At 36.2% G+C, this 24,930-nt stretch overlaps 1 protein-coding gene across 3 annotated transcripts in view; it reads right to left on the bottom strand.

Moving 5' to 3' along the window:
• Positions 1-24,930, bottom strand: part of LOC101894013 (AF4/FMR2 family member lilli) — a 302,178-nt gene that overhangs the window by 48,784 nt on the left and 228,464 nt on the right. For all 3 annotated transcript variants that reach the window (XM_059122080.1, XM_059122082.1, XM_059122081.1), the window contains exon 3: positions 9,979-10,087. In XM_059122080.1, the coding sequence (XP_058978063.1) occupies positions 9,979-10,087 (109 nt within the window). The remainder of the gene's footprint in view (positions 1-9,978; positions 10,088-24,930) is intronic.

The raw sequence follows: 24,930 nt of genomic DNA, 5'->3' as shown, positions 1-24,930 counted from the left end.
TATTTCCATAAACACAAGATTTTTTACAAAGATGGTAGAGATCGGACCATTCCTTCTGGTATCTCCCCCACAAAGGCAAATAAGCATTCGGTTCATTTCATACTTCACAAATTCCATCATTTCTACTAAAAGGTGCTGCCGGATATTTTTATGAATACCCCGTTAGAAATATTGATGTACATAAATCTCACTTCCTAGATATATTTGCAAAATATTCGTTTGTTTTACACTTATCTATAAAAAAACCAGTAAATAAAGTCTTAAAGTCAGGTGGGGCCGACTTTATGATACCCTACACCACTTTTCTAATTTAGTAGAGCTCCGCATAACAATTAAAAGTTTTTATGGGAGAATTCAATCATACACGCTATGATTTTTAAATTCAAAGGACAAAATATGCCGAAGCATTTGTATCTTTTAAATTCGGACTTATGTTACCCATTTGGTGCACAAATAATTTAAAATCGGATAAAAATATATATAGGGGCTATAGCCAAATCTGAACCGATCTCGATATAATTTGGCAAAGATATTTCTGAGCTGCATTTGATATATTTCCCTGAATATAGTTGTTACGGAGTGTATATTACGGCTGTGGGTAACAAATATAACAAATCGGATGAACAATATATATAGGAGCTGTAGCTATATCTGAACCGATCTTCACCAAATTTGACATACTAGCTTCTAGACTCAATTCGGTCGTAAGTGCCAAATTTCATCCCATTTAGACAAATATTAGACGTTTGGTGCACAATAAAAGGTGAATCGGACGAAGTTATATATGGGAGCTATATCCAAATCTGAACCGCTCTCAATAAAATTTGACAAACATATTTCTGAGCTGTATTTGATAAGAATGCATATTACGGCTGCGGACGACAAAAAATAACAAATCGGATGAACAATATATATGGGAGCTATAGCTATATCTGAACCAATTTCGATCAAATTTGACATACTTATTTTCAGGCCTGATTTGGGTGTGTATGCAAAATTCCATACAATTCGGACTGATATTACACGTTTGGTGCACAGTAAAAGATAAATCTAAATATATATAAAATATAAATCTAATATCTAAATTTTGACCGATTATCTCCAATTTCAATAGGGTTCGTCCTTGGGCCAAACAAATGATCTGTGCAAAATTTCATCTGGATCGGGCAATAAATCCGACCTGTACTTTGTTTACAAAAATACATGGACAGACGGACTGACAGACGGACGGACATGCATAAATCGACTCAGAACGTGATTATATGCAGATCATCAAAAGGAACTATGGGTCTATCTCCTTTCCTTTTGCCTGTTACAAACAAATGCACAAAGACATAATACCCTGACCACCTTGTGGTGTAGGGTATAAATACTGATTTTCGGCGGACCACTTATTTATAATTTTTCTTTAAACCAATATCCCAATACCTTCAAATAAATTTGTTATTCGTGTTATCTTTTCTCTTTTAAAATAATTTATAGTTTATTAAATTGTGCGAAAAAAAATCTCGAAGACTCTTCAAAAAATACTTTTTAAAAATCCGCCTCTTGAAGGCTCTTTAAAAGATATTCTTTTAAAAATTCACGACTCGAAGCTCCTTCAAAAAAATAGTTTTAAAAATACACGTATTTAAGGCTCTTCAAAAAAATATTTTTTAAAAATCCGACTCTTGAAGGCTTCTTTTAAAGAAGAAGATCTCCTTTTAAAAATTCACGACTCGAAGCTCCTTCAAAAAAATAGTTTTAAAAATACACGTATTTAAGGCTCTTCAAAAAAATATTTTTTAAAAATCCGACTCTTGAAGGCTTCTTTTAAAGAAGAAGATCTCCTTTTAAAAATTCAAAATATTTTTTAAAAATCCACGTCTCGAAACCCCTTCAAAATTTTTTTTTTAAATCCACGTATTCAAGGCTCTTCAAAAAATGTTATTCTTCAAAAAATCCAAAAAAAAAAAATGAAAACAGATATAATAATAAAACAATTAAAAGTAGACCGAACTTTGAATACCCTCCACCTTTTGCAATGGATTTGGCAATTTTCAAAAAATATAAAATCCGTTAAAAATTCTGTTAAAATCTTAAAAATGCCGAATAAAGCCAGTAAGGTCTATATGAAAACGTGGACCTGCATAGGCAACTTTTGTCAAAAGCCATTACAATATTCAAATGCGAAACTTAAAAAAAATCGGAGAATAAAGTCGCTAAAATCATCAATGTACCGAATATCGGGAGGTAACGTTATATGGAAGCTATACGAAAACGTGGACCTACACAAACAATTTTCCGTCTTAGGCTGTAGTATTCACGACGAACTTCAAATACCAAACAATTTTAACAATTCCGGTGAATAATGTCGTTAAAATAATCAAAATACCGAATATCGAGAGGTATCATTATATGGGAGCTATACGATGACGTGGACCTGTACAGACAATCTGTAACATATGTATGCTCTACCATCCATTACGAACATCAAATATCAATTTTGAAACAATTCCGTTGAATAATGTCGCTAAAATTAACAAAGTACCGAATATCCGGAGGTAGCGTTATATGGGGTCTATACGAAGACGTGGACCTGCACAGACAATTTTCTGTCACAGGCTGTAGCATCCATTACGAACTTTAAATATCAAAATTAAAACAATTCCGGTGAATAATGTCGCTAAAATCATTAAAATACCGAATATCGGGAGGTTCCGTTATATGGGGGCTATACAAAGACGTGGAACTGCACAGACAATTTTCTGTCATTACGAACCTCAAATACCAAATTTTGAACGATTCCGTTAAATAATGTCGCTAAAATCATCCAAATACCGAATATAGGGAGGTACTAATACAGGGGCCCTATACGAAGACCTGGACCTTCATAGACAATTTTCTGTCTTAGGCTATAGTATCCATTTCGAACTTCAAATACCAAATTTGAAACGATTCCGGTGAATAATGTCGCCAATATCATCAAAATACCGAATATTGGGAGGTACCGTTATATGGGGGCTATACAGATATGTGGACCTGTACAGGCAATTTTCTGTCACAGGCTGTAGCATCCATTACGAATTTCTAATACCAATTTTGAAACAATTCCCGTGAATAATGTCGCTTAAATCAACAAAGTACCGAATATCCGGAGGTAGCGTTATATGGTGGCCTGCACGGACAATTTTCTGTTTTAGGCTGTAGTATCTATTTCGAACTTCAAATACCACAAATTTGAAACAATTCCAGTGAAAAATGTCACTAAAATCATTAAAATACCGAATATTGAAGAATTTAGTCAAAATAAATCTGTAACAATTAAGGACCTCCAAGAAGTTGTTTGACCTTCCACTTATCCCCCATTCTGTCTATAGAAACCCTCAATTCACTTCCCCCTTTTTAATAATTAATTTTTTTATATCATTTTTGTTTATTTTAAAAGTAGGTCCCCCCTTCAACAAAACTAAATATTTGAGATAGGCAAACAATTCGGTCAAACAACCCCAGTTGTGAGGGTCGAGTGCATGCGTTTTTTTTTTTTTTTTTTTTGGTTTCGTATCATTATCATCATCGCTGTTAATGAATTGGCAAATAAATTTGATATATAGTTAATAATAATAAAAATAATATATGAAAGTTAATGTGCGGCAGCTACTACACCGAGTAAATATTGGGCGCCAACGATGCGATACACCCATTTACATTTCCCCGCCAACGAATTCAGTAGGAAACAGTTGTCAAAGTTATTGCAATAATCATTGTCATTAACACCATTGGAGGTGTAGTAGATGTTGTTGTTGTTGTCGTCATCGTTACATCATTCACGCCTGTTTCTCAAACAAAGTTTTTTTTGTGGCTCAGGTAAATAAAGTGGGCATACCTCTCCCAGGCAACCTGCCTATTTTGCCTTCTCCACCAATTCAAGAAGCTCTGAACCGATGTGTGTGACTGGGTGTGTGTGTGTGTGAATAATGTTGATTATATTAATTATCGGCTTAATGTAATTCGAGCTCATCAGCTCACATGTGGTCTTGATTGGTTGGTCGGTTGGTTGGCACGTCAATGGCCTTACTTCACCGGAATTATATTAATGGCAGGCGTGCTTGGCAGGTGCCTTTTCTATTCTTGGTATTAATTATGATGTGGGTGGGGGATGATTAAAATATTATATATGATAATAGACGGCAGGAAATCTGAGTTATTATATGTAGGTAAAGATGAAATTCTTGGGAAATAAGTGATATGCAATTTATCGTCGCCTGGATATAATGTCCCAACTTTGGCGAAGGGGGTGTTTGTATTTGCAGGATATTGTCAAAGTCATTCCCGGCAGGTGGCGTTTTTATAAGTGGAAAGGAATAGCCATTTCATAGCTAGAGTTTTCGATTTTTAAATTACAAAGAAATTCCAAGATATTTTAAATACTTGCAGAAACTTTGCAAATAATCCAATTCGTTTTTTAATTTCTCTTCCAGTCCACTTTTAGTTTGAGAAAAAAATCAAAACTTTTTCAGAATCAAGACAACTTCCCACATAGAGGGAGAGATGAAAAAACTGCAACCAACTTTAGACTGCTGTCATCTCCAAGCCACTCGTCCGACAGCTGTTAAAATTATTCCAGTGACAGCTCATTATATTGTTTACAAGCGTTCAAAAGCATTTTCGTGAGAATTTTCCAGAAAAACAGTTATTCGTGATGGAATTCAAGCGTGATAGTGGGATTTCTTTAAATTTGGCTGGAAAACCACAAGTGGCTATCGTTCGAGCACTCCAGCATTTAAATGTGAATAACTCTTTTGTGTCTCGTATCATCGCTCGTTACCGTGATACTGGTAGCGTATCCCGACGTCAAGGAAGTGGGCGGAAGAAAACAGCAACATCAGCAGAAATGGTACGAAAAGTAAAGAAGCGACTTGATCGAAACCCGCATCCTAGTGGCCGAAAAATGGCTCGTGAGCTAAACATTTCGCAATATTCCATTCGGCAAATGTTGAAAAATGAGTTCGGGGTAAAGCCATTGAAATTCCAAAAAGTGCAAGAACTTGCACCGCAACAGAAAGAAAATAGACTCACAGGAGATGAAGAGTTGCTTCGCTTGGCTGAAAGTGGTGAACCGCCGAATTTTGTTTTCTTGGACATTCCAACAGGACTCAGCACCATCGCACTCAGCACGCGCCACCCAAGAATGGTTCCTGGCTTCATTTCCATGGCCACCAAACCGTTGGACTATTGTGTCTGGAGAACTTTGGAAAGCAAGGTTGACTCTAAAAAATACCAAAGTTTCCATCACCTCAAGCAAGCGCTTCGCCGGGAATGGGTCAAAATACGGCAGAGCAACATTCGGGCAGCGTGTGACGGTTTCATTGGCCATTTGAAGGTCATAATTCGTGCCAAAGGTGACCAAAGGTGAGCACGCGCCACCCAAGAATGGTTACAAAATGAGGTTCCTGGCTTCATTTCCATGGCCACTAAAATCTCCGAATACCAATCCGTTGGACTGCTGTGTCGGGGGTATTTTGGAAAGCAAGATTGGCACTAAAAAATACCGATCACCTCTAGCAAGCGCTTGGCAGGGAATGGGCCAAAATACCGCAGAGCAACATTCGGGCAGCGTGTGACGGTTTCATTGGCCGTTTGAAGGCCATAATTCGTGCCAAAGGTGACCAATTCGAGCAGATCTAAACTTAATCTAAAATTGGATGCTATTTCCGATATTTTTTGCTTTCATTCAATAAAATTTAAAAAAAAATGTAAAAATTAAGGCCTTTTGACTTTGTTGCAGTTTTTTTTATCTCACCCTGTATAGCTACAATTTGAGTTTAAAGCTGATCTGGCGCAAAAGTAATCCTCATATCAGAAAATGCTCTAAGTTTTACGATTGGCCCCTAATGTCTTAATTACAGCCAAAAACCTTCAGACGTTTACTTTTGCGCCACCTTGTACAGGGTTGCCCATATTCGACGGACCCATCTGGCAACGCCATAACTTTTGACGGAGATGTCACATCGCTTAATGACATACCGCGTTTGAAGCGTCAGTCCAAGCAGATTTTTACCATGATCCAATACACGTCACGCGAGCTCTCTGAAGTTTACATTCAACAGAAGAAGTCAATTGTGAAAACTCAACGTGCTTTTAAAACATTAAAAAATGTGAGAAGTGCGCCTTCTAAGAACACCATTAAGCGTTTATACGAAAATTTTCCGACTGGTAAGGCTCTTTCTAATCCGAAGAGGCCATATAAAAGTCGACCAAGGCGATCGGCTGAGAATATCGCTGCCGTTCGAGCCAGTGTTGAGAGGTCCCCAAGAACATCCCAAAACCGCCGTTCTCAGCAGTTGGGCATGGCTCGGTCCACTTTACAACGGATTATTCGCATTGATTTACATTTGTTCCCGTACAAAATTCAATAGACGCAAAGAATGTTGCCTGCGGACAAGCCTTGTCGATTGGAATGGGCCCAAAGGTCCGTCGAATATGGGCAACCCTGTACATACATACTTGACAGACATTCCGATGTTTTTTTTTTTTTTTTTGGTGTAATTAAGACATTAGGGGCCAATCGTAAAATTTGTAGCATTTTCTGATAGGAGGATTACTTTTGCGTCACCTTGTAAATGGCAAGGAATGTCCATTTTGTAGTCGAGGTATTTGATTCTCAAACTCCCAAGGTATTCCAAAATCTGCTTATTATTAATAAATAACTGAATCTCTTTAAATAATTCAAACATTTTTTTTTTCAAAAATTCTTCACGGAGAAAAGAAAATCTTAACTTTTTCAGAATCATAACAACGTCTCACATATATCATTTAGTCCCACTCCCCCCCCTCCCCTTCACAAAATCCCACAGCAACACACATCACTCAGCTGTCACCGAGTACTGTTGCCACAGCAAAAACCGGTTCAAGGTAGGTCATCTGGTGTCTGTCGAGGGGATTAACTTTTTTTCTGCGAGAAACCGAAACCTTGTCCAAAGGATTTAAATAACTGCAAAAGAGGAAAAACTTGAACAGCTTGGCCTGACTTGGCATTGGAATGGGAAAAATAGTTGTGGGTGTTTTTCATTTGCAATAAAAACAAAAACAACAACAAAATATAGAATATGTCTGTGGACAACACAAGGGGCAAAAGGTGTCGTCTACTGGCATTCAGTTGCTAATTTCTTTGGTGATTACTTTTTGAAACTAAAAGTTTGTCCTGCATGTGGTGGTGTGTATGGTAAACACATGACTTGCATATTTTCTGAAAAGTTTCTGCCGTTTGCCCTCAATGTGTAAAATATTACCTAAGGTCATGCTATTGTAAAGCAATTTAAAATGGGAGAAAACTATAAAAAGTTTGAGACCTACGATTCATTATTCGGAATCGAGTTATTATTCGGAAACATATAGGTCGTGGAGCTACGTGATAAAACATGATAAAAAAAGAACTTGTAGAAGTGGAACTGAGGAAAATTCGATGTGAAGACTGTCTGGTCTTCGATGAGAAGACCTTCAGGTCTTTTAAGAGAAGATATTTTTAAAGGTGTTTCTCGCCTTCGAAGAGAAGATATTTTCGGCCATCGATGAGAAGACCCTCCGACGTTCGATAAGAATAAGTTTTGACCTTCACTGCGAATACCTTCTGACCTTCGAAGATAAGATCTTTTGGCCTTCGAAGATAAGATATTTTTGGCCTTCGATTAGAAGATCTTTGGGCCTTCTGTAAGCAGATCTTCTGGTCTTGGATGAGAAGACCTGCTGGCCTTCGATGAGAAGACATTGATAAAAAGATGAGAAGACCTTCCGGCCTTCGAAGAGAAGATATTTTTGGCCTTCGGTGAGAAGACCTTCTAACCTTCGATTGGAAAACCTTTTGGACTTCGAAGGAAGACTTTCTGGATTTCGACGAGACCTTCCGTCTTTCAAGGAGAAGATGTTCTGGAAAGAAGATGTTCCCCTCCACTTTTTAGGACACTTTGCTATGTAAACTTTCAAAAATATCATAATCTGTTAGATTTTCCTCGTAATTATTGAAAATATTGAATTCTGTCGCCCAGTGTAATTATGGTCATCTTCACTTATTTTCAGTTCCCACACACACACACACAAATATCTATTCATACATACATTTATTCATTCATTCTTCATTCCTTTGACATTTTGATGACATTAACATATATTTTAGCACTGCAATTACCACCACGAAGCTTTCGTCGAACGTCGTTGATGTTTTTCTAAAAACCTCAATTTGCATTTCATAAATGTCAGACGACGAGCTGGGCGGCGCGCGGACAAAGCGAAAACAACAAACGCCGATGAAGAACATAATTAGAAAGTGTACCCAAGAGGATATTTACAAAATACAACGGCACGGCACGGAACTTCTATAAATATGTGTATGTAGGCATGTGTGTTTGTATGTATGTAAATGCTGTTTGACCTCTTGAGCTCCGCCAGCTGTTTGTGCGGTGTAAGCAAATGAGTCAGATGTTTGTGAGTGCGAAGCTTATGTAGGCTAAAATGGTGTGTTCTACATAATTGCAGGCTATTTGAGTTGATGAAATGAAGGGTGGGAGGTAAAGGGTAGGGTGGAACAATTATCTGGTCCACAAGGAAACATATCAATTCCCACCTATTTGTCTTGCGAAACATAACAATTATGAGCAGTTTTTTTTTGTCAACAAAGAAAGAAATCGTTATTTTTTCCCAGAACGACCTTCAGGGATTTCTTTGGGAAACCAGGAGGAATGGGAGGAATGGCTCCATTAAGTCTTGACAATTTATTATGATTATTCGGAAATTATTTTTATACCCTACACCACAAGGTGGTCAGGGTATTATGTCTTTGTGCATTTGTTTGTAACAGGCAAAAGGAAACGAGATAGCCCCTTAGTTCCTTTTGATGATCTGCATAGAATCACATTCTGAGTCGATTTATGCATGTCAATCCGTCCGTCTGTCCGTCCGTCCTTCTGTCCATGTATTTTTGTAAACAAAGTACAGTTCGCATTTATTGCCCGATCCAGATGAAATTTTGCACAAATCATTTGTTTGGCCCAAGGACGAACCCTATTGAAATTGGAGATAATCGGTCAAAATTTAGATTTAGCTCCCATATATATCTTCGTCCGATTTGGCTTTTTTTGTGCACCAAACGTGTAATATCAGTACGAATTGTATGGAATTTTGCACATACGATCAGATTGGACCTGAAAATAAGTATGGCAAATTTGATCGAAATCGGTTCAGATATAGCTATAGCTCCCATATATATTGTTCATCCGATTTGCGTTTTTTGTCCTCTGCAGCCGTAATATGTACCCTGTAACAACAATATTTGGGGAAATATATCAAATGCAGCTCAGAAATACATTTGCCAAATTTTATCGAGATCGGTTCAGATTTGGATATAGTTTCCATATATAACTTCGTCCGATTTAATTTTGGTTGTGCATCAAACGTCTTATATTTGGCCAAATTGGATGAAATTTGGCACTTACGACTGAATTGAGTCTAGAAGCGAGTATGTCAAATTTGGTGAAGATCGGTTCAGATATAGCTCTAGCTTCCATATATACTGTTCTTCCGATTTGTTATATTTGCTACCCACAGCCGTAATATGCACTTCGTAACAACGATATTCAGGGAAATATATCAAATACAGCTCAGAAATATCTTTGCCAAATTTTATCGAGATCGGTTCCGATTTGGATATAGCTCCCATATATATTTTTATCCGATTTCAAATTAATTGTACACCAAATGGCCAATACAAGTCCGAATTTAAAAGATACAAATGCTTCGGCATATTTATCCCTTTGAACTTTAAATTAAAATTATAATCATAGCGTGTATGATTGAATTCTCCCATAAAAACTATTAATTGTTATGCGCAGCTCTACTATATTAGCAAAGAGGTGCAGGGTATCTTAAAGTCGGCCCTGGCCGATTTTAAGAATTTCTTTACTGGTTTATTTATTTCTCATTGTTTTTTTTTTTTGTCGTGCTTACCTTCAGGCCAATTGTCGAACACTGTTTGTGCTATATCACCAGCCGAATCCGTTGGATTAAATAGGAATTCTTTTGTTTTGCCACTGACAAGTATTAAACGCAAGTTTATCTGAAACGAAACGAAAAGAAGAAAAAAGGTGAAATGTGAATAACGATTCTCTCAAATTACCTACACATATGGGCGATTCCATGAAAAGTGAAATTCGATTGCAACAAAAAACGGAATTTCACCCATTTTCTGATTATTTTTATTCATTTATCTAATTTTCAAAGTTATTCTTTGTCTTCGTGAATTGTGAATCAGTGAAACCTGTGTCCAAAATCAAATCAAAAGAATAGTTCATAAAATAAATCGAAAGCAACAAAAAAAAACTTTTATGTGCTTTGGAAAAGGGGAAACAAAAGTCATCACCATTGTCTCTCTCTCTCGTTTTTATCATCATCAGTTCCAGCCATAAACATGAATAGAATAAGAATAAGCCATGAAAAAAACACAGCAACACAACAAGACACACAAATTAACAATGGAACTACTAACCCACTTAGCCAAATGTCTAAGAAGATACCTCAACTGAAGAGCATACACACACAAATAAAACTTATACAACAAAAGACTATGTCAGACGTTATGATTTCGATACACTCGAGAAAAAAATGAGATTGAAATCGAAATGAAAAAAAAAAAAAACAAGTTAAAAAGCAGTAAGTTCGGCCGGGCCAAACATTGAATACCCTCCACCATTTGGAAATTAAAAAAAAATAAAATCCTTTAAAAATTCTGTTAAATTCTAAAAATACCGAATATTGCCGTTATATTGGCGTCTATACGGCGTGGACCTACATATGTATTTTTTGCCATTAACCATTACCATATTCAAATTCGAAACTTGAAATAAACGGTGAATAATATGGCTAAAATCATCAAAATATCGTATATAGGGAGGTACCATTATATCGGAGCTGTGCGAAGACCTGGACCAGCATAGAGAATTTTCTGTCACAGGCTATAGCATCTCTTACTAACGTCAAACACGATATCTTAAACAATTTCGGTGGGTATTGTACCCAAACTCGTCAAAATACCGAATATAGGGAGGTACTGATGTATGGGGCCTATACGAAGACCTGGACCTGCATAGACATTTTTCTGTCACAGACTGTAGTTCCCATTACGAACTCTAAATACGTAATTTGAAACAATTCCGGTGAATAATAGCGCTAAAATCATCAAAATACCGAATTTTGGGAGGTACAGTTATATGGGGGCTATACGAAGACCTGGACCTGCACAGACAATTTTCTGTCACAGACTGTAGTTCCCATTACGAACTCTAAATACGTAATTTTTAAAAGTCCAGGAATGTTAGTCTTGTAGTCCTTAAGGAAATTGTCTTTAAAATCCTTCTTTAAATTTTCAGGATTATCGCTCTGAAAGCCGTCGAAGAAATATTTTTAAAAGTCCAGGATTGTTAGTCTTAGAGTCCTTGAGGAAATTGTCTTTAAAATCATTCTTTAAATTTTCAGAATTAATGCTCTGAAAGCCCTTGAAGAAATATTTTTAAAAGTCCAGGAATGTTAGTCTTGTAGTCCTTAAGGAAATTGTCTTTAAAATTTCAGGATTATCGCTCTGAAATCGCTCGTTGAAGAAATATTTTTAAAAGTCCAGGATTGTTAGTCTTGGAGTCCTTAAGGAAATTGTCTTTAATATTCTTCTTTAATTTTTCAAAATTATCGTTTTGAAAGCCGTTGTTAATCCTAGAGTCCTTAAGGAAATTGTCTTTAAAAATCCACGATTCTTGGTCTACAAGTCCTTATAGAAAATATATCCTTTAAAACCACGGTTTGTGAGTCAAAAAGTCCTTAAAGAAACGTTGTTTAAAAATTTTCGATTTTTTGCCTAAAAGTCCTTGATAAATAATTTTTTAAAAATCTGCACTGGTTGCTTAGAAAGTCCTTGGATCATTTTCCATTTTAAAAAAAATCACTTTTCACTTAACTTTCCACATAAATTTATTAACTTAAAGAGTTAAATGGTCCTTCGCAAAAAAAAAAACAAAAATCCCTGGCAGTCACAGCAGTTCTCAGGAAAATGAAGTCATTATCGCAGTGTGTCTTTGATAGCGGCTTAAAGTTTCATTATCTTAACATGCTGGGCACCAACACACATTGCTATAACCCAGCAGCAGCAGCAGCATCAGTAACAACAACAAAAGTATCATCGACATCACCATCATCATTTGAATCATGCAATGACTTTGACATTTTCCAAGGAAACTGTATTAACAGGGATTTAGGTTTTGTCGAACTTATGGCCCCCGCACTCGCCTCACACACACACACATTTGCAATGAACTCATGCGTAGTATGTGTGTGTGTATGAACATTCAAAAGGATCAGGATTTTCAATTTATGGGCCAAAGTCTAAGTGAGCGTGAGTGTGTCTGTGTGTGGGTTTGTCATCCATACTTTGTTCCACGTTTTCTTTTCAGTTCGACTGAGCGAATGAAAGCCAGCTTGTCAGCCATCTTTCTAAGCCATAATAAAACTACCAAAACGAACATACATACATATGTTGCCAGTGTTGCAACATACTTACTTGTCATTCATTAAGCTTGTTGACTATTACTTAGCTTGTTTTTGTTTTTTGTGTTCTGTTCTCCACTTTACTTTGTCTTGAAACTAATTCCCTTTTATATTTATGTGATATCTTACCTCTACATCTTAAGTTTGGAGTAGAGATTAAATCTTTTTGGGAGTAACCTGGCATACATTAAATGGCAGCTTGAGTGACAGAGTTATTAGCAAGTGATACACTGAGAGAAAAATGCGCAAATGCCACCCAGAAGTCCTTTAAAACTAATTCTTAAAAAAAAAAAACATCACGTCTGCTGTGATTCACGACTTGATCCAGAAGAAAATCCTTCCAATACGACAACAAGTAAAACCAGTAAAGAAAGTCTTAAAGTGGGGCGGAGCCGACTTTATGATACCCTACACCACTTTGCTAATTTAGTAGAGCTCCACATAGCAATTAAAAGTTTTTATGGGAGAATTCAATCATCCATGCTATGATTATAGTTATAATTTAAAGTTCAAAGGACTAAATATGTCGAAGCATTTGTATCTTTTAAATTCGGACTTGTTTTGGCCATTTGGTGCACAATTAATTTAAAATCGGATAAATATATATATGGGAGCTATATCCAAATCGGGACAGATCTCGATAAAATTTGGCAAAGATATTTCTGAGCTTTATTTGATGTATTTGCCTGAATATCGTTGTTACGGAGTGCATATTACGGCTGTGGATAACAAATATATAACAAATCGGATGAACAGTGTATATGGGAGCTATAGCTATATCTGAACCGATCTTCACCAAATTTGACATACTAGACTCAATTCGGTCGTATGTGCCAAATTCAATCCCATTTGGGCAAATATTAGACGTTTGGTGCACAATAAAAGGTAAATCGGACGAAGTTATATATGGGAGCTATATCCAAATCTGAAGCGATCTCGATAAAATTTAGCAAAGGTATTTCTGAGCTGTATTTGATATATTTCCCTAAATATTGTTGTTACAGAGTGCATATTATGGCTGCGGAGGACAAAAATAACAAATCGGATGAACCATATATATGGAGGCTATACCTATATCTGAACCGATTTCGATTAAATTTAGCATACTTATTTTCAGACCTAATTTGGATGCATGTGTAAAATTCCATACTATTCGGGCTGATATTACACGTTTGGTGCACAATAAAAGGCAAATCGGGCGAAGATATATATGGGAGCTTTACCGATGACCGATTATCTCCCATTTCAATAGTGTTTGTCCTTGGGCCAAACAAATGATTCGTGTAAAATTTCATCTGGATAGGGCAATAAATGCGAACTGAACTTTGTTTACAAAAATACATGGACAGACAGACGGACATGCATAAATCGAATCAGAATGTGATTCTATGCAGATCATTAAGAGGAACTATGGGTCTATCTCGTTTCCTTTTGTCTGTTACAAACAAATGCACAAATACATAATACCCTAACCACCTTATGGTGTAGGGTATAAAAAGCACTAAGTTCGGCCGGGCCGAACTTTGAAAACCCTCCACCATTTGGAACGAATTAGAAAATTTTCAAAAATATAAAATCCATTAAAACTTCTGTTAAAATCTTTAAAATACCTAATATCGGAAGTTGCCGATATATGGGGGGATATACGATATTGTGGACCTATATAGACAAATCTATGTCTGCGGATAAAGTGCTCACAAAGAACTCCTTGTGTGGATTTTCAGACCATTCCATTAGAAAATGTGGCTAAAATCATCAAAATAACGAATATCGGGGGGTACCGTTATATGGGGGCTATACGATATCGTAGACCTTTATAGATAATTCTCTTCCGAGGTATAAAGTACCCACAAGGAACTCTTTGTGTGGATTTTCAGACAATTCCGTTGAAAATGCGGCTAAAATCATCAAAATAAGGAATATCGGGAGGTACCGTTATATGGGGGCTATACGATATCGTGGACCGCTATAGCCCATCTTCGAACTTGACCTGCCTGCAGATAAAAGAGAGACCTGTGCAAAATGTTAGTTTCCTATCTTAATTCGTTTAGACTGTAGCGTGATTACAACAGACGGACCGACGGACGTACAGGGTTAAATCGTCTTAGAATTTTACGCTTTGTGGGGTTTAAAATGATTATTTCGATGAGTTACAAACGGAATAACGAGCTTAACATACCCTCCATACTATGTATGGTGGAGGGTATTAATGTTCGATTATTTTAATATATTTTGACTTATGTTATGATTATTCAAATTGTTAACCCTATATGAAGTAGGTTCCGAAGGAACGGGCTCATTACGTTCAGAAAGTATAAATCGACATCTACCATATTTTCAACATATCTTGAGTTGATAGAAGTATTGGAATGTGCGCTTATTTCGCATTTTATGGTAGATTATTCACAATTTTGACCCGTTGTGTGGGAGGTATCAGAAGGATTGAACCGAGATATACCAGCACTCCAGCATTTAAATGTGAATAAAACTTTTGTGTCTCGTACCATCGCTCGTTACCGTGATACTGGTAGCGTAGTCCGACGTCAAGGAATTGGACGGAAGAAAACAGCAACATCAGCAGAAATGGTTCGAAAAGTAAAGAAGCGACTTGATCGAAACCCGCGTCGCAGTGATCGATGAACTGAAATGGCTCGTGAGCTGAACATATCGTAATATTGCATTCGGCAAATATTGAAAAATGAGCTCGGGGTAAAACTATTAAAATTCCAAAAAGTGCAAGAACTTACACCGCAACAGAAAGAAAATAGACTCAAAAGACCCAAAAGAGTTGCTTCGCTTGACCGAAAGTGGTGAACTGCCGATTTTTGGTTTTCTCCGATGAGAAAACATTCGTTGTCTAGCAGTTTGTAAACAAACAAAATGATCGTGTTTACTTGCCAAAGAGGTCAGCTGCAAATGTGCACCTTCGCTTGGGCACCAGAACTCAAGCGCCGGCTATGGTGACGGTGTGGGCCGCCATAACAGCCGATGGTCGCTCTCCGCTCGTATTAATCGACCGTGGCATCAGAATAAATGCCGAATATTATAGCGAAAATATTCTGGAGGGTGTATTAAAGCCTTGGGCACGCAAACATTTTGGCCGCAGAACTTGGATATTCAAACAGGTCTCTGGACTATCGCACTCAGCACGCACCACCCAAGAATGGTTATAAAATGAGGTTCCTCGCTTCATTTCCAGCGCACAATGGCCACCGAAATCTCCGGATACCAATCTGTTGGACTATTGCGTCTAGAGCATTTTGGAAAGCAAAGTTGGCACTAAAAAGTACTAAAGTGTCGATCACCTCAAGCAAGCATTACGCCGGGAATGGGCCAAAATACCGCTGAGCAACATTCGGGCAGCGTGTAACGCTTGCATTGGCCGTTTGAAGACCATAATTCGTATTAAAGCTGACCGATTCGAATGAATCTAAACTTATCCCAAAATTTTATGCATTTTCCGAAAATTTTTGCTTTTATTCCGACAATAAAATTAAAAAAAAATAATAAATAAAAATTACGGCGTTTGACTTTGTTGCAGTTTTTTCATCTCTCTCTGTATACACTGAGGGTATAAAAATTAGGAAATATTTTCGGTTTTTTTTTTTTTTTTTTTTTTTTTTTTTGGCTGTATTGGCCCATATATTTTCTTGATATTTAATGTATATAAAATTATAATAAAATATATAAAATTATAAAATAGTACTAAAATTTGGTGAAGAATATTTTTGCTCGAGGGTCATCCTTCTAAAATGATTCTTTGTTGGAGATTTTTGAGAAACTCACAGTGAGGCTTTAACCCTAAAATCTGTTTTAAATATTCATAATTTCCTGGCGTTATAGTAGAAATTTATGACAGATAATTTTGTAGAATATTTCGACTTGCTGCAATCCCGTTTAAAACTTCTGTTAAAATCTTAAAAATACCGAATGTAGCTATTATATTAGGGTCCATACGACGACATGAACCTGCGTAGGTAACATTTGTCATAAGCCATTACAATATTCAAATGCGAAACTTAAAAAATCGTTTATAATGTCGATGAAATCAAAATACCGAATATCGGGAGGTACCGTTATATGGGGGCTCTACGAAGACGTGGACCTGCACAGACAATTTTCTGTCTTAGGCTGTAGTATCCATTATGAATTTCAAATGCCAAATTTGAAACAATTCAGCTGAAGAAATTCGCTAAAATCATCAAAATATCGAATATCGGGAGGTACCGTTATATGGGGGTTATACCAAAACGTGGACCTACATGGCCCATTTTCAATACCAAAAGTCCTGTAGACATAACATACATTTGAGCAAAATTTTATCAATCTACTTCAATTCGTTCGGAAGCTAGAGTGATTTCCATAGACGGACAGACGGACGAACATCGCTAAATCGACATAGGATTTTATCCTGATCAAGAATATATATACTTTGTGGGGTCTAAAATGTGCATTTCGAGGTGTTACAAACGGAATGACAAACTTAATATACCCTCCATATTATGGTGGAAGACAAAACAGTTAAAGGACCCAGGAAAGAAAGAACAAAATAATAATCCTCGTATTTTTATCTTCAATATTGCCGAACCTAAAAAAGGTTTAGATTACTTGGCGATGTAAACTTTCAAAACGCCGATACATACCTATGTCTTCTATTTTCATAATCTGCTGGAGTTTTACTGTAATTATTGAAAAAGTTGAATTTTGTCGCACAGTGCAATGAAAGTGAATTTTTTGTACACTTCATTGAATCTCTGATATCCATGGACCCAATACAATTCTGAAATCTCATTCACCCAGTGACAGACAATAAAGCAATTTATCAGCATAGCTTTTTATGGCTCACATCAAATGTAGAAGTGATATCTTTTTTTTTTAAACGAACAACTGACACTTGGACTTAAACAGAAAACAAACATAAAGAGGACGTAAAAAAAAGATCTGAAATTTAATTGGGGCTATTACAAAATTGACGCCAGACACCATGTCCGTCGTCAACGTCAATGCGCCGGAGAACCAGATCGAATTTCTTCTCATGCATATTAATTCAAGACGATGACCTCGTTGTTGAACTTTGCTGTCGCTGCTCTGCTCTGCTTCTTGTCGCTGGATATTTGTAGTAATTGTGCAACATTTATTTATAGAATATTAATTTTCAAACAAGTCAAACATCAGTTTGTGGCGCCAATGGCAAATCATTTAATTAATTTTAATTCTTTTTTTTTTGGTTGAGGTCAAGTGGAGTGGAAATATTTTTTGGAAATTATTTCAAATTGAAATGCTTGTCAATTTGTGCGGGGATTTTTATGAGATTTTTTGGATGGATTTATTTTTCAATCAGAAAAATTAAGCTTTTTCTGAATAGAAAAATCTACACATAAGAGAATAATAGCAAGAGCCCGCTAAAACACTAGCGAAAAGTCAACCATAAATTCTTTCCAAAAGTTCGTATTAGTACTCAAAATGGACATTTTGTTTGGTTCGATACAAATTTTTAATCAGAATTTCATACATCGTACTATATGTTTACAGGGTTGCCCATATTCGACGGACCTTTGGGCCCTTTGAGCCCATTCCAATCGACGAGGCTTGTCCGCAGGCAACATTCTTTGCGTCAATTGTATTTTGTACGGGAACAAATGCAAATCAAGCCATGCCCAACTGCTGAGAACGGCGTTTTTGGGATGTTCTTGGGGACCTCTCAACACTGGCTCGTACGGCAGAGATATTCTCGGCCGATCGCCTTGGTCGACTTTTATATGGCCTCTTCGGATCAGAAAGAGCCTTACCAGTCGAAATTTTTCCGTATAAACGCTTAATGGTGTTTTAAGAAGGCGCACTTCTCACATTTTTTTTCACAATTGACTTCTTCTGTTGAATGTAAATTTCAACTATTTCAGAGAGCTCGCGTGGCGTGTATTGGTTCATGGTAAAAATCTGCTTGGACTGACGCTTCAAACGGGGTATGTCATTAAGCGATGTGACATCTCTGTCCAAAGTTATGGCGTTGCCAGATGGGTCCGTCGAATATGGACAACCCTGTATATATCATTCAAGTACAGGGTGAGATAATAAAAGTCAAACGCCATAATTTTTACATTTTTTTTTTCAAATTTTATTGAATGAAAACAAAAAATTTCAGAAATAGCATCAAATTTTAGAATAAGTTTAGATTTGTTCGAATTGGTCACCTTTGGCACGAATTATGTATCGCCTTCAAACGGCCAATGAAACCGTCACACAGAGCCCGAATGTTGATCTGTGGTATTTTAGCCCATTCCCGGCGAGGTGCTTGCTTGGGGTGATCGACACATTGGTATTTTTTGGTGCCAACCTTGCTTTCCAAAATTCTCCAGACACAATAGTCCAACGGATTGGTATCCGGAGATTTTGGTGGCCATTATGCGCTGGAAATGAAATGAGCTACCTCATTTTGTAACCATTCTTGGGTGGCACGTGCTGAGTGCAATTGTGCTGAGTCCTGTTGGAATGTCCTGGGTCTGCGGCCAAAATGTTTGCGTGCCCAAAGCTTTAATACACCCTCCAGAATATTTTCGCTATATTATTTGGCATTTATTCTGATGCCACAGTCGATAAATACGAGCGGAGAGCGATCATCGGCTGTTATGGCGGCCCCAATCATCACCATGGCCGGCGCTTGAGTTCTGGTTGCCAACCGAAGGGGCACATTTTCAGCTGACCTCTTTGGCAAGTAAACACGACCATTTTGTTTGTTGCTGCTGGACAACGAATGTTTTCTTATCGGAGAGAACCAAACTCGGCAGTTCACCACTTTCGGCCAAACGAAGCAAGTCTTTAGCTCTTTTGAGTCTATTTTCGAACCATTTTTGCTGATGTTACTGTTTTCTTCCGTCCACTTCCTTGAGGTCGAGCTACGCTACCAGTATCAGGGTAACGAGCGATGGTTCGAGACACAAACGATTTATTCACATTTAAATGCTGGAGTGCTCTAACGATAGCCATTTGGGGTTTTCTAACCAAATATCACAGAAGAAATCACACTATCACGCTTGAATTCCATCACGAATAACATTTTTTCTGGAAAATTTTCACAAAAATGATTTGCAAATTTCAGAATTCTAACTCATTCCTTTTGTCTAATACAAAGTGTTACATTTTTAGTACCCCTTTAGTACGAATTTTCAAAAAAAAAAAAAAAAGGTTTATCACCAACCACTGCACCAAGATTGACCACAGTCCAAAATTTCTTCTAGCTTTAGCTGCTTCGCCTAGACGTTGATTCTCGGCCAGGCAGTCATTTCACAACTCTTGATTTTTAAATTAAGGACTTTCCGGCTAAAGGAACATTTACTTAGCCATTTAGGACGACATTTTTCTGAGAGTCTTATTTTTTTTCTAGAAAGTCTGAGTAAAATCTTTGATTTTTTTAAATCTGTGATTGGCAAAATCGGTATGTCCTCAAAAATATTAAAAAGGCTATTTTTGAAGGACCCAAAAATCGAAATCAAAATTTTTTTAAGAATATTATGAAAGCTTTTTTGATACGACCATTTTTTTTTTGGCAATTTTTATTTATAATGTTCCATTTTTTCAATATTTTTGAAAAAAGGTTTAAAATAACTTCCCTGCCAATCGCAAATTTTCGCCTTGAGCCAAAAAACTACCTCTTCCTCACTCCATTACAACAACATTTTTCCAGCTCTTATCTCAAGGGCATAATGGATAACGATGAATGGACAATGAATGTGCCTTGCATTGGGTAAAGGCCATCATCCATTGTCAATTGTCTGAAAATCCCAAATGGAGGTTTTAATTTCGCTTTTTTTGCATTTAATATACCCGTTCCTTTGTTAGTGTGACTGTAAGTGTGTGTGTGTCTGCTCGACCCTATATTGACTTTGAGATAATTGCTCATATTTCAATTGCTGGTTTTCTGTTGTGCCAATTTTGTATTGTGTCATTGTTTTTGCGATATTGGCAGGGAAGTGGTAGAATTCACTGGAGTAATCGACGTCGCTATCGTTCTCCTCGTCATCATCATAATTATGAGCAACGTGCCGCATTGAATTTCATAAATTGTAGCTATGGGTATTGGCGGATTGTTGGCTTGCCATGTACATTAAAATAAATCAAAGGGCGTTACTATGGTGCGAACGGACTCAATGTCGCTACTATTCGTTTCTTTGTTGGGGTAGCTGATGCGATGCAAAGTGAACTGCTGCGGGGGAAAATAAAAGTAAACTAGGTGTCGAGGGTGTTCGTAATTTATGCGTAATAATTTGTGTGTTTTAAAAAATTAAGAATATTGAGCAGGGATTTTTATAAAATAATTTTCAAGATTGCAAGAAAAACCAGTAAAGAAAGTCCTAAAGTCGGGCGGGACCGATTTTATGATACCCTACACCACTTTGCTAATTTAGTTGAGCTCCACATAACAAGTAAAAGTTGTTATTGGATAATTCAATCATACACGCCATGATTATAATTATGATTTAAAGTTCAAAGGACTAAATATGCCGAAGCATTTGTATCTTTTAAATTCGGACTTGTATTGCCCATTTGGTGCAAAATTAATTTGAAATCAGATAAAGATATATATGAGAGCTATATCCAAATCTTAACCGATCTCGATAAAATTTAGCAAAGGTATTTCTGAGCTGTATTTGATAAATTTCCCTGAATATCGTTGTTACGGAGTGCAAATTACGGCTGTGGGTAACAAATACAACAAATCGGATGAACAATATATATGGGAGCTATAGCTATATCTGAACCGATCTGAACCAAATTTGGCATACTACCTTCTAGACTCAATTCGGTCGCAAGTGCCAAATTCCATCCCATTTGGGCAAATATTAGACGTTTGGTGTCCAATAAAATGTAAATCGGACGAAGTTATATATGGGAGCTATATCCAAATCTGAACCGATCTCGATAAAATTTAGCAAAGGTATTTCTGAGCTGCATTTGATATATTTCCCCAAATATTGTTGTTACAGAATGCATATTACGGCTGCGGAGGACAAAAATAACAAATCGGATGATCAATATATATGGGAGCTATAGCTATATCTGAACCGATTTCGATCAAATTTGGCATACTTATTTTTAGGCCTAATTTGGTTGTATTTGCAAAATTCCATACTATTCGGGCTGATATTACACGTTTGGTGCACAATAAAAGGCAAATCGGACGAACATATCAACATTTTGGCCGATTATCTCCAAATTCAATAGGGTTCGTCCTTGGGCCAAACAAATGTTGTTTGGAAAATTTTATCTCAATCGGATAATAAATGCGACCTGCATTTTGCTCAAAAGAATACATGGACAGACGGCGGACGGACGGACAGACGGACTGACATGCATAAATCAACTCAGAAAGTGATTCTATGCAGATCATCAAAGGGAACTATGGGTCTATCTCGTTTCCTTTTGCCTGTTACAAACAAATGTACAAAGACATAATACCCTGACCACCTTGTGGTGTAGGGTATAAATACAGAAACGTAGTTTAAAACTGAAACTAAAATCGTTGTTATCGATTTATGTTTCATCGAAAGGTCGACTTTTCGATTTTTCTCAATTATCTAAAAAAAAAAAAACATTCTCAACATTCAAACACTAAAATATTAAAAAAAAACACAAATGCCGAACAAAAAGACCTTTAATCAATGTTCAAAAAATTAAAATTACTGGTCTAAAAGTATTTCAAGGTAAAAGTTAAAAAAATCCACATCCACAATTACTCAGTCCTTCATAAAAGATTTTCAAGAAAATCACAATTTGTTGCTGGAAAAATTCTTCAAAAATAATTTTTTAAAATCAACCATTGATGCACGAAAAATCAAAAAAATATTTATAAAAATATTTGGTTCTTCCAAAAAATACCTTTTAAATTTTCCGTCATATCAAAATTGGGAGCCCTTAAAAAAAATTATTAAACATTTTCGGCATTCAAACTCTAATGGTTGAGTTTGAAACGATTTTCATTTTTTTTCCATTAAAAAAAAAAAAACGAAATAACGGTTTTAGACCCTAGGTCTCCTTGGAACAAATCCGTTTCAGGAAATTTGCAGTCGATCTAGCGATGTCCGTCCGTCGATCTATCTGGTGCGCACGATAACTCTCGATGGGAGTATCCGATTTCGTCCAAAATTTTAAGGTAGAGATGGCGATCGTCACAAAAATATATAAAAATGCTTAAAATTTTCTGAAATTGTATATGCCCCTCGGTTGACTTTCTTAATCCCACAAATAACATTAACTGAATTAGAGAGAAGAGTTTTATGAAGGAATTTTCTATGGAATAGCCGTAAGGAATTTTTAAACATTGACATGTAGATGGAGGTCATAAAAAAATTTTATTATAAAAAAATGTACGACCGAAATAAAACGAACAAGCGCTATTTTCTTACCTTTATTTTACGTCAACAAACAATTCAAAATATTAAGATATGATGGCAATAGTCAAAAAGTTTAGATATTTGAATGATAATTTGCAACATTTTAGATATAGATGGCGTTTGTCACAAAGAAGAATGATACCAGCTTTTCTGAACTAGTTGCCAAACTTTAAAAATCAATAGCTACTCAATTAAAGAGAAGAGCTTAGTGAAGAACATTCCAATGGAAGTTATGTGAAATTTCCTGTGGAAGATGTTGTTAGATGGTATGGAACATTAAAATGAAGATTAGAGCTCTTCATAAAAATATTAAACTATTACAAGGTTCCCTATGGAATTTTAACAGCCTTCCAGGATGAGTTTCTAAAACTCGATATGTTGTATTACCAAAAGCAACAAAGAAAGAAATTTCGTTTAACTTTTCAATAAAGCCATATTGCTTGTTTTTAAATATTAAGGTGTAGATGTCGTTCGCATAAAGTAAATATGTTCCAAGGAGAGCTTCCAAAAATTTGGATACAGATGGCTTTCGTCATAAAAATTAGTTTCCAAGACTTGAAAAGGTAATGGCAAAAAAAAAAAACAAATGCTACTTCGTAAGTTGTTTTGGAAACTCATCCTACTTAATCTCGGGCGCCATCTTTATGTAGAATTCTGGAAATTGTCCTCCAAATGTATATACTTCGATACTATCTTGATGTACGATTTTGGTGACTGACTGTATCAGTCTAAACACTATCCTGGCTAATAGGATTCTTCATCTGGATGAACTCTAGAAACATATTAATCTTAAAAAAATTCCTTGTAAAAGAGCTTTCACACAAGGAACTAGAAAGGAACGAAAATAAATTTAACCCTGCAGATCTTTTTTAAGATTGATAATGGTATGTAATATAAAACATTTTGTGATATATTACATGTATATTTAATATACAATTTGAGAACTTTTTAATACCACTCCTTAAAATGCGAGTGAAGAATCTGTAAAATTCAATTGTTAAGAAAAATCACAAACTCCTCCCTCAAACCCCCTCAACACCTTAATCTCTCTGCACTATTTCCCGGTTCACTGTATATTTAAATAGCTTGTAAATATTTATGTATTTTTGCCATCACAATAATATTAAGCTCCCTCTCTTAACAAGCTGTCCGTGTAAATACAGCGCGGTAAACAGCCATTGTGGGAGCGGTGGTTATTTCTTATCTGTGGCGAAGAGTTTTCGTTGTTGTTGTTGTTTCGCTTAATTTGGATAATGGACATTTTATTTCTTTCAAATTGTGGTTGTTGTCATGGATATTTTTAATTAATTTATATTTACCCTGCCAGAGATCAGAGACCAAAGTACTGTTACCAACGTTCGTAATGGTACTTTGGGTTCGTACAATGTTGTAAACCAGTGAATCATATTGTGCTGTACAGTGGGGGAGTTTTTGTAAACAGTTTCAAAAAGTTTACTTGAGCTCCCAATGAAATTTTAAAGGCAGCCTTAAACCCACAATTGTGTTCTTAATATTATTTAAATGTTATAGCGAATGCCATCTATATTTCAATTAATTACTTTGTGTAGCTAGTAATAGCATTCTTCGGGATACAAGGAAATCAGGAAGATCAAGATAGTATCGAAGTATATACATTTGGAGGACAATTTCCAGAATTTTAGATAAAGATGGCGCCCGAGATTAGTTAGGATGAGTTACCAAAACAACTTACGAAGTAGCAATTGTTTTTTTTTGCCATTACCTTTTCAAGTCTTGGAAATTCATTTTTATGACAAAAGCCATCTATATCAAATTTTTGGAAACTCTTCTTGACAAATCTATAGTTTATGCGAGCGACATCTACATCTTGATATTTGAAAACAAAGAATAAGGCTTTATTGAAAAGTTTAACGAAATTTCTTTTTTTGTTGCTTTTGGTAATACAACATATCGAGTTTTAGAAACTCATCCTGGAAGGCTGCTAAAATTCCATAGGGAACCT

Source organism: Musca domestica, unplaced genomic scaffold (assembly GCF_030504385.1).
Source record: "Musca domestica strain aabys unplaced genomic scaffold, Musca_domestica.polishedcontigs.V.1.1 2, whole genome shotgun sequence".
Taxonomy (NCBI): domain Eukaryota; kingdom Metazoa; phylum Arthropoda; class Insecta; order Diptera; family Muscidae; genus Musca; species Musca domestica.
This window is presented reverse-complemented; position numbering and strand designations above follow the sequence as displayed.